Source organism: Trachemys scripta, chromosome 8 (assembly GCF_013100865.1).
Source record: "Trachemys scripta elegans isolate TJP31775 chromosome 8, CAS_Tse_1.0, whole genome shotgun sequence".
Classification (NCBI taxonomy): Eukaryota; Metazoa; Chordata; order Testudines; family Emydidae; genus Trachemys; species Trachemys scripta.
Window position 1 is genome coordinate 74,721,876 of NC_048305.1, and position 14,213 is coordinate 74,736,088.

At 46.8% G+C, this 14,213-nt stretch overlaps 2 protein-coding genes across 6 annotated transcripts in view; one reads left to right on the forward strand and one right to left on the reverse strand.

Moving 5' to 3' along the window:
- The window catches only part of ABCA4 (ATP binding cassette subfamily A member 4), a 115,782-nt gene extending 109,363 nt beyond the window's left edge, over positions 1 to 6,419 (forward strand). Inside the window, exons 43-48 of the mRNA XM_034780078.1 lie at positions 174 to 315; positions 828 to 962; positions 3,556 to 3,659; positions 3,759 to 3,851; positions 4,809 to 5,058; positions 6,040 to 6,419. Of these exons, the coding sequence (XP_034635969.1) occupies positions 174 to 315; positions 828 to 962; positions 3,556 to 3,659; positions 3,759 to 3,851; positions 4,809 to 5,058; positions 6,040 to 6,150 (835 nt within the window). The 3' untranslated portion in view covers positions 6,151 to 6,419. The remainder of the gene's footprint in view (positions 1 to 173; positions 316 to 827; positions 963 to 3,555; positions 3,660 to 3,758; positions 3,852 to 4,808; positions 5,059 to 6,039) is intronic.
- A 1,133-nt stretch (positions 6,420 to 7,552) lies between these two features.
- LOC117881252 (very-long-chain enoyl-CoA reductase-like) overlaps positions 7,553 to 14,213 on the reverse strand; it is a 66,001-nt gene continuing 59,340 nt past the window's right edge. The window contains exons 8-13 of one of the 5 annotated variants that reach the window (XM_034778247.1): positions 12,319 to 12,391; positions 12,183 to 12,226; positions 10,696 to 10,753; positions 9,746 to 9,834; positions 8,980 to 9,025; positions 7,553 to 8,874 (exon numbers count right to left, since the gene is read on the reverse strand). In XM_034778247.1, coding sequence (XP_034634138.1) covers positions 8,747 to 8,874; positions 8,980 to 9,025; positions 9,746 to 9,834; positions 10,696 to 10,753; positions 12,183 to 12,226; positions 12,319 to 12,391 — 438 coding nt within the window. In that variant the 3' untranslated portion in view covers positions 7,553 to 8,746. The remainder of the gene's footprint in view (positions 8,875 to 8,979; positions 9,026 to 9,745; positions 9,835 to 10,695; positions 10,754 to 12,182; positions 12,227 to 12,318; positions 12,392 to 14,213) is intronic. The other 4 variants (XM_034778249.1, XM_034778248.1, XM_034778251.1 and 1 more) reach the window with 4 other exon arrangements.

Below are 14,213 nucleotides of genomic sequence, written 5' to 3' on the forward strand. Positions count from 1 at the left end.
CACCTGCTCTGCAGCTGAACATTTAGCAAGGTCTTACACTGTGAAATTAATGTTTAGGCTGGTTTCACTAATGAGGGCGATGTTGCCCCCACAGTAGAAAGGACGTCTGTTTCTCTATCCCAGACCTAGCTATTAGCATTTCTACAGTCTTTGCTTTTTCCTTCTTTCTCCAGTATATTGACCCACATCTCTAATGTCCATCAAAACATGGGCTACTGTCCACAGTTTGATGCTATTGATGACCTCCTCACAGGCCGGGAACACCTCCATCTCTATGCACGCCTGCGAGGGGTCCCTGCAGAGGAAATCGAGAGGGTACGAACAGTCTCTTCTTCATCATCTTTCTTGGTTATGATAAATATTTTAGATGTTTGATTGGGCCCCTCTAATACCCAGGACAATCATTTTAAATTTGGCTTGACTTTCTGTGCCTTGAAATTCTGGGTGCAGTTCATGTCATTTGGACAGCTAAGTTCATGATTGCCCCAGAAATCCCGGTACCTAATCATCCTGGAGGAATGAACTGAACCTGCAAAAGTGAGGGATTAAAAACAGAAACCTAACTAAGGCGTTCTAAAATTGTGGAATGAAAAGCAGATTCTGAAGGAAAACATTAGCATGTTGTGAAGAAGCAGAATTTCACCCATCATCACAAACAGTTGTGCTCACTGATGGACTCACCCTAACTCTAGTTCTGAAATACATGTGCTAAAAGATGAGGTTTTGCTGTGGCTCTGCCTACCAATGGCAAGTGTGCAGCTGTCACCAGCTGTGCATGCAGTTCACCATCTGCTGTGTGAAAGAAGAATGACTTCTCTCCCTCACAGGTTGCTGACTGGGGGATTCAGAAGCTGGATCTCCAGATGTATGCAGACCAGCTGGCAGGCACATACAGTGGTGGTAACAAGCGCAAACTCTCCACTGCCATTTCCCTGATAGGCTGCCCTCCTCTTGTTCTGCTAGTAAGTGTCACAGGAAAGTAGCTCTGTGATAATGCATTCTGTGCGTTAGCAATAAGGGGCTGATCCAGCGAGGTGCTGAGTGCCCTCAAGCCAATGGCGCACTCAATAGTTTGATTTCAGTGGGAGGCAGGGATGCTCAACACTTCATAGGATTCCTTTCCCTCCCCATACAAATCCAGGTTGTGTCTCAGAGCCACCTCTGCTTTTTAATAGAGAATGAACCAGAGAACAACCATTATGGTCAGAAGAACATACCTAGCTGTGTATGGGCCATACCTGACTGACAGGGCCATCAGCTGTACCCAGCAAAACAAAAGTGTGGGTGGAGTATAGCTAGTCTTTTCCATCAACAGCATTTTTGGAATAAAACATGCAAATAACATGTCAATTATTCCTTAAATTATAATGTTAGAGTATGTGACAGTGTGCCAGGCAAGAAAGGTTGAGTCAGCACTCTGTTCCCAGCAGCTCCAATCAAGCAAAGCAGACTGGAGCTGATTAAGTAGAGTTGTGCCTAATTTGTGGGCAGGGCAGGGCAGACAGGCTAATTAAGTCATTAGTCAGAGCCCACAAACAGACACAGGAAGGAAGTGGAAAGAGAGGAAGCAGGCATCTAGGGAAGGGACAAGTTGCTCTCCCCTGCTTGATACAGGAGCTGTATATGTTATGAAGGGAATCCATTTGTAAATAAACTGCACAAGGCGTTGGACCAGCACAAGGTCTCTGTGTAGTTGGTAGACCAGGACAGAAGCAGGAGCCAGGAGGCCCTAAGTTTCCAATTGTTTATGTTCACAGTAACGATTTAACTCAAATGCAATTACTGGCAATACGTATGCTATTAGATCATATAGTAACACTTCAGTTTGCATGATAAAAGGGAGCATTGAGTGCTCTCTAATTACATGGTAGTCATGGGCAGTGGGTGATCCCCCGCTTTGGAGAGGCTGGCCCCGTCCCTTCCTCCTAAGGCCCCACCCCACACACACCGGCGCCCCAACCCTCCTTAACAGGAAGAGCCCTGAGGGTCCCCGTGAACAGAGGAAACTCAGTCATATTGGGCCAAGCTGCTGGCCTGGCCCCAGCGCTGGACCGAGTCCCCCTCCCCCAAGTGCAGGCTGAGCTGGTGCCCCCCCTCCCTCAGCTGAGCTGCCAGCCCCTTCAAGTGCTGGGCCACTGGTCCAGGCCGAGCGGAGCGCCGGCCCGGCCCCAGCACTGTGTGTTCATGATTTCCCCCACTGTCTGGGCGTCTGCCTCAGCCAGGGGGTGGCCTAGTCCATTAACTTTTGGGCAAATGCCCAGGGCTGCAACCCCCACGTCCACCTTGCTGACCAGAATTTCTGGCGATACTTCTCCACGGATAGCCACACCTGATGTAGGATGGCTGCCTTTACCACTTCATAATTCCTGGCTTGCTCTTCACTTAGGGCCATGCAGGCCGCTTGGGCTTTGCTGGCTTGGTAGGGAGCCAGTCGCAGGGCCCAGGTTGCCCTGTCCCATCCAGCCCCTTTGGCTACCTGCTCAAATGTGTCAGGTCATCTGTTGGGCCCATTTTACACAGTCCTAAGCCTGGTGCCCAAATGCCATCCCCTCCTTTGGGACTCCCCAATTTCTGCAGGAGCTGCTCCTGGATGCCGGCCTGCCCCCGAATGAAGTCCTGCAGGCTCTTTTGCTGTTCTGCCTGCCAAGTGAACAAGGCCGGTCTCTCCAGCTGGTGGGCTTGCTCAATACTCTGCATTGCCTTCTGCACCACCACCACCTGCTGCTTGACCAGCCATTGCAGGGTCTCCTCCATCTCCGGGCTGCCAAACACTTGCACTGGCACGGAATCCCGGACAAGCCCCCATGTGCAACAGAGCGCGACAGGGCCCCTTTGGCTCCTGCCTCTGCTAGGTCCACAAAGTCACTCTGAAACCCGGGGGGTTAGTAACCACAGGTGCAGTTTATTCACAGGCTTGTTACCATCATGGTTTCACCATGTACAGTTGACCCTTCGCTGTCGGAGGGAAGTGCTACCTCCCTGCTTCCACTCCCTGCCTTTTCCCTTTCTTTCTGCTCCCCCTTTGGCTTCCTTCCCCTGACGCTTTTGTACAGCGCCAGGCTAATTAGGTGGCAGCTGTCTCTGCTTCCCCAATTAGGGCCAAGTTATCCCCAGCCAGTTCTAATTTATTTCCCTAAATGGGAGCTGGCATGACAGAGGGCTGAATCAGCAACCCTTTGCCCAGCACCCTGTCACACTGCGCTTTACACACTCTGCAGCCTGGCTTCTGGATAAGCTCTGTTCTGCTTACCACTGTACTGGCGCTTATGCTTTGGTGGTGGAACTATTACAAATGCATCTGAGATCAAGATGTAAGGCTCTGTACTGGCTGATTTTGAACCACTGGTGTCATGGTATGCACTGTCCACTGTAACATGCTCTGCTGGGTGCAATGTTCTTTCCGAAAGCTGTGCCCCACACTGGGCGCACTGTATTCCTAGCTGCATTTTACTATTAAAAAGACAAAACAAATTCAGTTTTAAGGAATCTCAAACTAACAGCCTTGGACATGTGTTTTATTAAAATCTTTGACTGTAATTAATATTGTCCCTTCAGGATGAACCCACTACAGGGATGGACCCTCAGTCCCGACGCTTCTTATGGAACTCTATTGTCAGTGTGATCCGAGAAGGGCGAGCTGTAGTTCTGACCTCACACAGGTAATGCAAACCTTGCTTCCTACATTCAGCACTGGAGTCAAAGAAGGGCGGAAATCCTGCTCTAATCCTGAACCTGTGTTGTGTTCTCTGGTTTATCAGCATGGAAGAATGTGAAGCTCTCTGCACTCGTCTAGCCATAATGGTGAAGGGGACCTTCAAATGCCTGGGCACTATTCAACATTTAAAATACAGGTAAATTGAATGTTTGTATCCCGTGTTGTTAAAGAATTGTCTGGTGATTATGGGGACACTCAAGATACACCACAGCCTGTACTTCATGCAGAGTACAAGTTTCAAATAATCTGTGATTATGCAGCCAGCCAGGTGTTACGTAACATAGGCGCTAGACCTGTGTTCATTTAAAAATAACACACTGCCCACCTTATGAGTGCAACCCTTTAATATGTAAGACTATTAAGTTAGGCCCCTTGATCCTCAAATCACCTGAGTATATTACAGACCAATTCTTCAGAATACACCTGGATTCTTCAGCATCCCAAAACAGTTCAATAGAGCTAGCTCTAGGTATTCCATTTCATGCATTTCTGCAGAGATGACCTGTAACTCTTGATGGTGGGCAGACACAATTTAAAGGTCCAGGGTGGGAGGCGGGCAGCATGTGACTGCCCCATGCATCGCCTCAAGGCCCTTTCCCACTCCCCCTGCGCCTCCCACACCTGCTCCAAGCCAGCATTGCCTTCCGCCCCCCCCCAGCTCCTTCCCCACTTATTTCTCCCATCACCTCCCTGCTGTGGGTGCGGCATGGACCGGAGAAGGTTCTGGACGCCTGCTGCTGAGCAGGTAACTGCAGCTGTGGGTGAGGAAGGAACGGGACTCAAAGGGCTTCCCTGCATCGCCTCTGGTGGAGCTGCGCTGCCAGCCCTGTCTGTCTTCCCTGCTCCGGGTGCCTCCGAGTGGAGCTCAGTAGGAGCGCTAGGTGCCAATGCCCTTCCCAGGCATGTCCCCCTCAGTGGCACTCAGCCCAACTCCCACCCTGGCAGAAATCTGGGGGGCACATGACCCTGCATGGCCCCCACGTGTCACCTCTGCATTTCTGAATGTATAGCTACCTGTTGAGAACTGATTTCCCCCAATTGAATAGTAAAACCATGTCTTCATAAAACAACCAAACCCATGTGTGTTTCTCAGATTTGGAGATGGATATATTGTCACCATGAAAATTAAAGCACCTAAACCTGGGCTGTGTCCAGATCCAAGCCCAGCTGAGCATTTCATACAAGTCAACTTCCCAGGCAGTTTACAAAGAGAGAAACACTATAACATGCTGCAGTACCAGATTTGCTCCTCCTCCCTGGCCAGGATATTTCGGTTACTTATCTCCAACAAAGAAAACCTGAATATCGAAGAATATTCAGTCTCACAAACAACTTTGGATCAGGTGAGTAAGAAAGCAGTAAAGTCATCCATGAGAAAATCTGGCTAGCAAGGGAGAAGAAATGCCATGGGGATCTGGCAAAACCCAGAATAAGTTAGGGTCTATAACTGTCTTGACTGTCTGTCAAACCAACTTTTGAAGGGCTTTACCTTACATCCCTAACTCAGACAAAACTCTCAGTGCCCTCAGGTAAAAGTGCAGGATCAGACCTGTGCATACCCTGATACCCTGTGAAGCTACAGTGACAACTGATCCCAGAGGCAGGAGTGCACACGACCTGTTCTGTTAGGACCCCCCTTGGATTCTCAGTACAGAAATAGGAGTGGTAGTGAGCAGATCAGCCCAGATTCTGCTATTCAGAATGAGACTTGCTGAATTTGAAATAGCCGATTAGTTTTCTTCCATTTAATTTTAATGAGATTTTGACTGCCTTGTGTCCCCAGAGGCCCTGCAATACCCAATCAACTAATTGCCTACCTAGCCCTTCTCCTCAGAAGCCACTGATTTCCATACAGGAGCACTTCTATACTAAAAGCCAGCAACACGGGCCAGTGCTGTTGGCAGCACACACTGTCATTAGAGAGCATCACACCCAGCTGGCCGCCGTGGGTCTGTGCAGATGACACCTGCTATGCAGCTGTCATGGGGACTGCCAGCGGGTATATTCCCCGCACACCTGTGACCTCTGCACAGTGCTTCTAGGATACTACATCTTCTCCCTTGCCCACCAGTGTGGTACATGTTCTATGCACCTTGCCCCCTACCTCAGCTGCCGTAAAAGGTGGATTTGTACATGTGTTCAGTACAGGATAAAGAAAAATGTGTGAATTCTGCTGATGGGCAGTTTTCATTTCTGCACATACTTCTGGGTTCTGCTTCACACTTCTTACCTACAGAGAAGCTGATGTGATGCAAGTGGCAAGAGTAGTTCAACTGCCTGGCCTCCGGCGAGGCTGGTTATATTGATCTGTTCTCCTCTCGCAGGTATTTGTGAACTTTGCTAAGCAACAGATGGAGGATGAGGAAATTCCTTTACACCCTCGTGCAGCTGGAGCCAGTCGGGAGGTGAAGGTGTCCCCAGCTTTTCCTCGATAAGCAGCTGCATAGAACTCCCCTGCAGCTGCTAACACTGAGAGCGTGTTAGCTCACAGGTGTGCCATATCACAGCTGTATGGAGAGTGAAGAAACTGCTCAGGGCAGTATTCAAATAAAGCTTTGTACCTTTCTGAGTACTGTGTTCACAACTATCTAGCAACAAAAAACTTCTTCTGCCTTGGCTAGAGAGAGACATGAGGTACCCATTGAAAGGGTCAAAGGAGTGGAAGATGCTTGGTTTATAATAGAATCCTCCTGTCACACAAGGATCATTATATGCTGCGAAGAGAGAACTCTTTCTTCCTTGCTAACACATAAGAAAGCATTAAAGACAGTTTTTCTATGCTGGACCTTTAATATGGTAGTTTTTTAAAAAAAAAACCTTCCAAATTAATTGCTAGCAGTAGCATTGCACAGCTTCCCACTGCAGATCCAAAACCAGAGAGCACTGCCACCTCAGAAATGGGAACCCACCTTCTTAAACGCAAAGGACTGTGTCAGGCCAGGACATCAGTGCTGACAGACAATACTCCTGCTCAGAGGTTGCCTCATTGTAATGTCAGGCAATTCCATTAGAGCTCCAGAGAATCATTAGGAATGGGAGAATCAACCCAAATCTCACACCCCAGCAGAACCCTTTTATATTTGAAAAAGCTTGGTGACGTTTGGTAATGAAAGTAAATACATGGCCCTTCGTTTCCTCGTTCCAGGAACTGAGGTGAAACTACCAAAAAGGTAGTGTTATTGTGTTTGTTTGTTTTAAAGTCTGTGTGCAATATTCATTATTTCTGATCTGGCCCAAAGTAGGAAGTATTGGCAATCTCACATGAGCAATTCTCATCTCTTGGTGATCTAGGCTAACATCTAGGACGTGATACTGTTGCCAGCTGAAGTTAAATTTTCCCTCTGTGCAGCGCCTTCAGGGCTCAAGCAGGGATCTAAGTGTAGCCCAGGCCTTTGGCTGGCCACCTGTAGACAGGGGAATTTCAGTCTATGTGCAGTCCCCTCTGAAGTCAATGAGAAATGAGGAACTGTGGCAGACAGGACCCCATCATTTTTGGAGGATTATATGACTTGAACCATCAAACATTTTTGAAGTTCACCCCTGACACCAGTTTTGCCTCTAGCTCTCTTTCTGTTTCCCAGTCAAACTACCGGAGAATAGCAGAATGCAAAATCATTCATAATGATTTATTGCTTTGATTACTCATAGCACTAATCATTACATGCTTCTAAGCCATTCATCCAATGGTAGAATTTGCTATGTAATAGTGAACTTGGATTTTGTTTTTGTTTTTTACCCAGTGGATGTAACTTTTTATTTGACACAAGACCATTTTGCTTTATATTTATATATAAACTATGAAACTTCTGCAACCAGCTATAATACATCATCTTTTGTTGCCATAATTATTTTGACAGAGTTCAAAATGTAGGCTTGAATTTATTGCATATTTTATCTTTACAAATAGTTGCAAAAATCTTTCTATAAGTCATTTCTAGGTAAATAAATCATCATGAAAAAACATTATGTATGTTTTCTCTTTGTAGATACATTCTAAAATAGGTTCTTAAAAAAAGTCATTAAGACAGGTTTTGCAGTAGTTTCTTGAATAGATTTATAGAAAAACTTCCAAGTTAAACTGAACACCTTGTGGAAAACAAAACATAGAAAGTTCACTATGTAACTGATTCTTTCTCCCTGCTTTGCAAACAGGGACAGAAGTATCATTTTGAGGACTGTAGGTTAGTGCATTTGTTTACAAAGTACATTAAAAACTCTTCAGAAAACACTAACATAAAACCTCTAAGTAAAAGTTCTTTTTGGTATCGTAATGACTTGTTTTATGAAAACAGGCCAAACATCACAGCTACAGAAGATACTACATCTTCAAAATCCAGTCAGCTAGCTGGTGAGCAATTTATTGACAAAGCAGTTTTCCTAACAGGGGATGTTCTATTCTGTGACTTGTGATTTAAGGTTGACTTGTCAAAGTGTGTGTTCGGGCCAACTCAGGCATCTGAGCTATTGCTCACTTCTTTATTCTGAGTACTCCTATTTCCCTCCTTTGTAACTTCTTCATTTCCCCATGAAGCACCTGTCCCCATTGCACTTTCTCTCCAGCAAGGGAAGGCAGCACACACATCTACCTTTGAATCAGCTGACCTGATGATGATTCCAGAAATCAATGTGGTCAATCAGCACTTCTGTGGAATTCTGTTCCACAAGTTGGAGCTTCCCGGTGGCAAGGCTTCATTGTGATCCACAAAACCAACCAGGCCAGTACAGGAAGCTACAACTGTCACTATTTGAAAGGATCTAAGCCAATAGTGAGCCTTAAAGGCCCTTGGCTGCCAATGAAGCAATAAAGTCATGGCAACCAATATGACTTTCTGAAAATTTAGAAATATTAGGGAGATGTAGCTTCCAATTGTACAGAATTTCCCACAGCAATGGAGATTCCATGCAGCAGAACCACCCTGGTTTAGTTATCTAAATGAATTCTCTCATTTGCCAGCAGGTTTCTCAATAAAAAGAGCCCATCAGCTTTGTCCTCCTGTAGTTCCACTCAGGTATTCAAGCAGTTCTTTTTTCTTACAGTAAGAAAGGAATAATTGGCATCCTAAGACTTGGATAATCCTTGAATTCTCGTACGTAGGTGTAGTGTTTATCCTTTGCCCAAACTGTCATCTGAATGAAGCAAAGAAATGTGAACAATCCCACTATAAAAAGATATATAAAAAAAGAAACAATATCAATGCTAGTGAAACATTCTCTTGTCCTGAGAACAAATCACCTAGTTGGGAGAAAGACGAAACCTTACTCACCCGGGACGCACTGAGTCATGATGGTGAAGCTGATCCATGCCCCCACCTGTTATGGCCAAGGAAATTCAAAATATTTCTGATAATCGCATTTACATTTATACCTCTATTATCAAAATATGCCTCCCTAATGTAGGTAAACAATACATCCAAGGTTACCCAAAGCTATTTCTGGTATCAATCCTGTTAATATCCTGTTAATTCCAAACAAAAGCACCCCATTTTTCATCATGGTTATTGTGTGTGTTGTTTTGGACATAAGTTTCCTCTCTCCACCTATTTTGTAGTTGTTCCTAAATCAGTGCCTGTAATGGTGACATTCTGCAGCCCAGGGAGCAAATAATGTTCTCGTTTACACCAGTGAAACTCCCCTGAAATCAAGATTTTGTATAAGTCTGATTTCAGCAGGGCTGCGTGGATTGAGGACACACAGCCTGACACTCACCCCTGTGCACTGGACCTGTACAAGGTCTATGCACCACTCACATCCCATTTAGATCTTAATTTTGAGAGTCTGAAGGGTGCATAGGCTTCATGCAGTCTTTCTGCACAGAAGTAAATTTCACTTAAAGGTACATTAGGATGTCTGTCATGGGATAACTGTTTGAAAGATTGAACCTAGAGTTTGGCAATATGAAGTGGGCTTGCATTTTTTTTTATTTTAAGTTTCTAGGTTTAAGTTACATGTTTGCTTTAATAATACAGTATAAATTGAGATGTAACCTGCAAAACTTAAATCTTAGTGTGGTTTACTGATGAAAATACATACCTCATATGTATAGTTAGGACAGGTTACAAAGAAAAACAGCCACGTGAAAGGATTCTTTGTTGGATAAGGGATCTTACGGATCTTGGATCCTACAGATTAAAAGAACCACACACAAAAAAAAAAAAAAAAAAAAATCACCGAAAACTGACACTCCTATGTACCATGTAGTTTGCTATAAAGACAATCCAAATCTGCCTATTGAAGAGATGGGCAAGATAGACTTGGGAAAACAAGGACTCGACTGAGTCCAGAGGAAGGCTTAGGGTGCCTGTGGGGAAGTGCTATAGGCATCATTAAGGCTTGCACACAGTATTTGGCAGTAGCATCCCTAGAAGCATCTTTGGGAAAGATCATTGGCAATGCTGACTGGGCAGCACTAAGTCATTCCCATAGGAAGTATCTGCACCATTTCCTAGACCTCAGAAATGAATGGTATTTCTACAGATTACATTGTCACAAAATTGTGGATGCAGTTAGCAAATATTATGAGCCAAAGTCTAGGCAGCCCTCCTACAAAGAGGGGGCAAAGCACAAGGGAGCCATCACGCCCCTTAACTTCCAAGCACACACACAGCTTGTGCCCTGGGCAGGAGCCAGGCACATTATTGGACCTTGCACTCTCCACAGCACAACTCCTGCTAGCATCCCCTGGAGAACTAGCCAACCCCAATATCATGCCCACCTCCCACTTTGAACCATCCGTGCAGCTAATACAGGCCTATGCCCTAATAGCACAATCTGGCTCTAAGCGCTTTCCTTACATACCCAAACTTCCTTTAGAGTCTAATCCTATGAGGTGCTGAGTACCCGCAACTCCCACTGAGGCCAGCTGAGGGTGATTAGCCCCTCACAGGAGGCTCTCTGCACCTTGCAGGATCAGGCCGTTCATCAGTGTAGATCACTGCAGAAGCACTAACTTAACTGCACAAAGGTAGAGAACAAACTTTTACCATCTCTTCTTAGGTCACTGAGTGCAACGTGGATAGAAAAATTTCCAGCTTCACATATCTGGAAGAAGCAGCATACAATACAGTAAAGGAAAATGCTTCCCTTCCATTTATCATTCGTCTTCCCAATGCTAGTTCCTAGACAAATATTTTTAAAGGGCCCCAACCCCCCATTGAAAAATAGACTAAACACCACAGAATTAAAAAAGTGTTTAGATCTTAATAAAGCTCAAAACAAGATTTCTGATTGACAGTAAAGAGACAACTGTTCTACTCATCATTCCATACACAAGAGGCCATATTACACTCTGCTTTGCGTTTGTCAGATTGCCAACTAGCAAGTGTTGACCAAGTCCCAAGAAGGTACAATGCACTCCAGCTATTCTCCCAGCCAGACCCTAACACTATAACCCCTGAATGAAGTGGATCCAGCGTGTGTTTCCTTTACCTTTTGACTGGGCTGATTTGTTTAAAAAAAATTAATCGGGCAGTTTGGATTTCTCAACAATCCCAAGGCATATTTGTGCAGCTCCATAAATACTGATATGCTGGTCCATAACGACTTCTACTTCTTATGGCAAGGACGTGATGTGATTCACAAAGTTCCATTAACCAACTTTTCCACCTGCTGTTAGGCAATGCTTTACACCACTAGTTAGGTAGAAAATAGATTGAAATGGTCTGTATATACGATTGTGGCCAGAATAGAGCAGAGAACTGGTAATCAGAGCTCCTGAGTTTTATTCCCAGCTCTGCACGTGTGCTGTCTGACCTAGGGAAAGTCACTTTAACCTCTGTGGCTCAAATTATCCACCATCGTCTATTTCACAGAAAATTTCACATTTGAAAAGTGCTATGAGATCCACCAATCATTGACACTATAGTAATTCTTTTTCTTCTCTTAATGCAGAGACAGGTTACATCTGCACTAGAGAGAATGAATACTTCCTAAGAGAAGCAACGTTAGTATAGCAAGGAAATAAAATAGTCCTGGAGAGGTGAGTGAAAGGACACTTTCAGGATTCTATTTCCAGAGGTATTCTGTCAGAATATATGGAAAGTCAGCAAGATGAAACCCTGGCCCTGAATATTAACACTTTCATGATTCTGTAGTAGGCCAGCTGTTGGCTTCTTATGACCTACTTGATAGTTTCAACCCCTGATAAACTGAACACATTTTAACACAGTGCTAGACTCTGGTAGCACCGGGAGCACTGTGATGAATGTGGCTGAGTGAGAGTCTCCACACGCAAATTCTTATCTAATTTCTGCAGATTAAACAGCCCAATCTTGAAATTCTTACTCAGCCAAAACTTTCCCTGAAGTCCAGGTTCTGGTCAAAACAGACCGTTTTCTTTCTATCTTAAACTGATCAATCTTAGTTCTATGTCCTGAGCTTTCCAGTAATAAATCATTGACAGTCCCCTCCCCCCACTCCGAAACTAATAAATAATAAAGGAGAGTCTTTAATAAAAAAGTAAAAGACCTACCAGAAACATGATCACAGCAAAATTTATCTGTTTTTGTCCATAGGCTAGAAAACAAAATGTTTAAAAGTGGATAGTTAGCACTCAAATATACCCAGGTAAAGGTTCAAATCATTCTGAGGGCCATTTTGCTACTTACAAGGAGGTGTATAAAGAGGATGATTGATGTAATAAGCAAGCCAAGCTGCAAATCCCCAGTAATAGAAGCAGTTCTGAAAAATATGTAATTTTTCTGTTTTAATTTTTATAATAAAGATATCAACTGTCCTCTGTATGAAGGGAAAACAGTAGAGTTATCTAGACTAGTGATTACCAAAAGAAATTGTGATAATGATCATTTGGGGGCAGATTGCAAGTTGCAAATAATGCAACAAAAATGACAACATACCAAGTTCGGTAGAGTGGGAGGGAAAGAACAGGAAAAGACAACAGTAAATAAGCAGGAAGTGTTGCTCTTGGAGTGAGATTTTTTTTCCTCTTCAGAGCAAAGAGAGTGTACAGGCTGTTTGGTCTAGAAATTGCTTTTGAAAATGTGGCCCAAAGAGTTAAAGCTAAAGGAGTGTTTTATCTGGGAATCTATTCTGTTTCACTGCGCACGGATCAGAGATGCAGAGCCATAAGGACCAAATGCTAGGGGAGACAGCAGGGCCGCCCGGGGGGGGGGGGGGNTGTCCTACCTTCAGTGGACATGGAGATCAATTGATCACCTTTCTCTTTATAACATCCCTTAATGTAATTGAAGACAAGGCCGCCCGGGGGTGGGGGGGGGGCAAGTGGGGCAATTTGCCCCAGGCCCCGGGACCCGCAGGGGCCCCCATGAGAAGTTTTCAGGGCCCCTGGAGTGGGGTCCTTTACTCACTCCGGGGGCCCCGGAAAACTCTCGCGGGGCCCAGGCCCCCGGAACTACTTCTGCTCCGGGTCTTCGACGGCAATTCGGCGGCGGGGGGTCCTTCCGCCCCGGGACCCACCGCCGAAGTGCCGGGTCTTCGGTGGCAATTTGGCGCCCAGGCCCCCTGAATCCTCTGGGCGGCCCTGGGAGACAGGACTTGTTTTGCCACTAACAGAAACATCATGGGTTCTAAATGGTGAACTATGATCAACCTCCCTCTAACCTCTTCCTTTCCCTCCCCCGACAAGCATGCTTTAATCCTCCTTCCTATCTTAAACACCTACCTTTGACCAGGGGCAGCAGGTTTGTAGAAATTTTGGTGGTGCCCAGAATGCCTAGAGCCCGCCCCCCCAAACTCCGCCCGCCACCTGCCTAAGGCTCTGGGAGGGAGTTTGGGAGCGGGATGGGGGGTGTGGGAAAGGGCTGCAGGCTCCGGGAGGGAGTTTGGGGGAAAGAGGGAGTGTGTGGGAAGGGGGAGGAGGTGCAGGCTCTGGGAGGGAGTTTGGCGGAGGGGGTGCAGACTCTGGGAGGGAGGTTTGAGGCTGGAGGGGGGGGGGATGCGGGAAAGGGGTGGGGATGCAGGCTCTGGGAGGGGCTGGGGCTGCTGCACTTACCTGGAGCTCCTAGGCAGGGCGGGCCGGGGGGCCTCTGCGCGCTGCTATCCCCAGGCACTGCCCCTGCAGCTTCCTATTGGCTGCAGGGGCCCTTGGGGCGGGAGCGAGCAGCATGCGTAGACACAGATCCACCCCTCCCAGGGGCCACAGGGAGGGGCCAGCAGTAGGGTTACCATATTTTGTGCCTCCAAATGGAGGACACTCCCCGGGGCCCCGCCCACGCCCCCAGCCCCGCCCACGCCCACGCCCCAACTCCGCCCCCTCCCCTGCTTCCCGCGAACATTTAATTCGCGGGAAGCCTGAAGCAGGTAAGGGGGGCGGGGGGAGGAGGCGCGGCCCAGGCTGGTCCCCCCGCGGCTCCAGCCTGAGTCGGCTCGGGCCCTGGGGTGCCGGCCCCGACCGACCACCCCCCCGCCCCCCGGCCCCCCGACCCGGGCTCCCAGCCCGGCGCACCCCCCGACCCCGGCTCCGCGGGCCCGACCCGGCTCCCCGACCCGGCTCCGCGGGCCCGGACCGGCCCCGCGCTCCCGG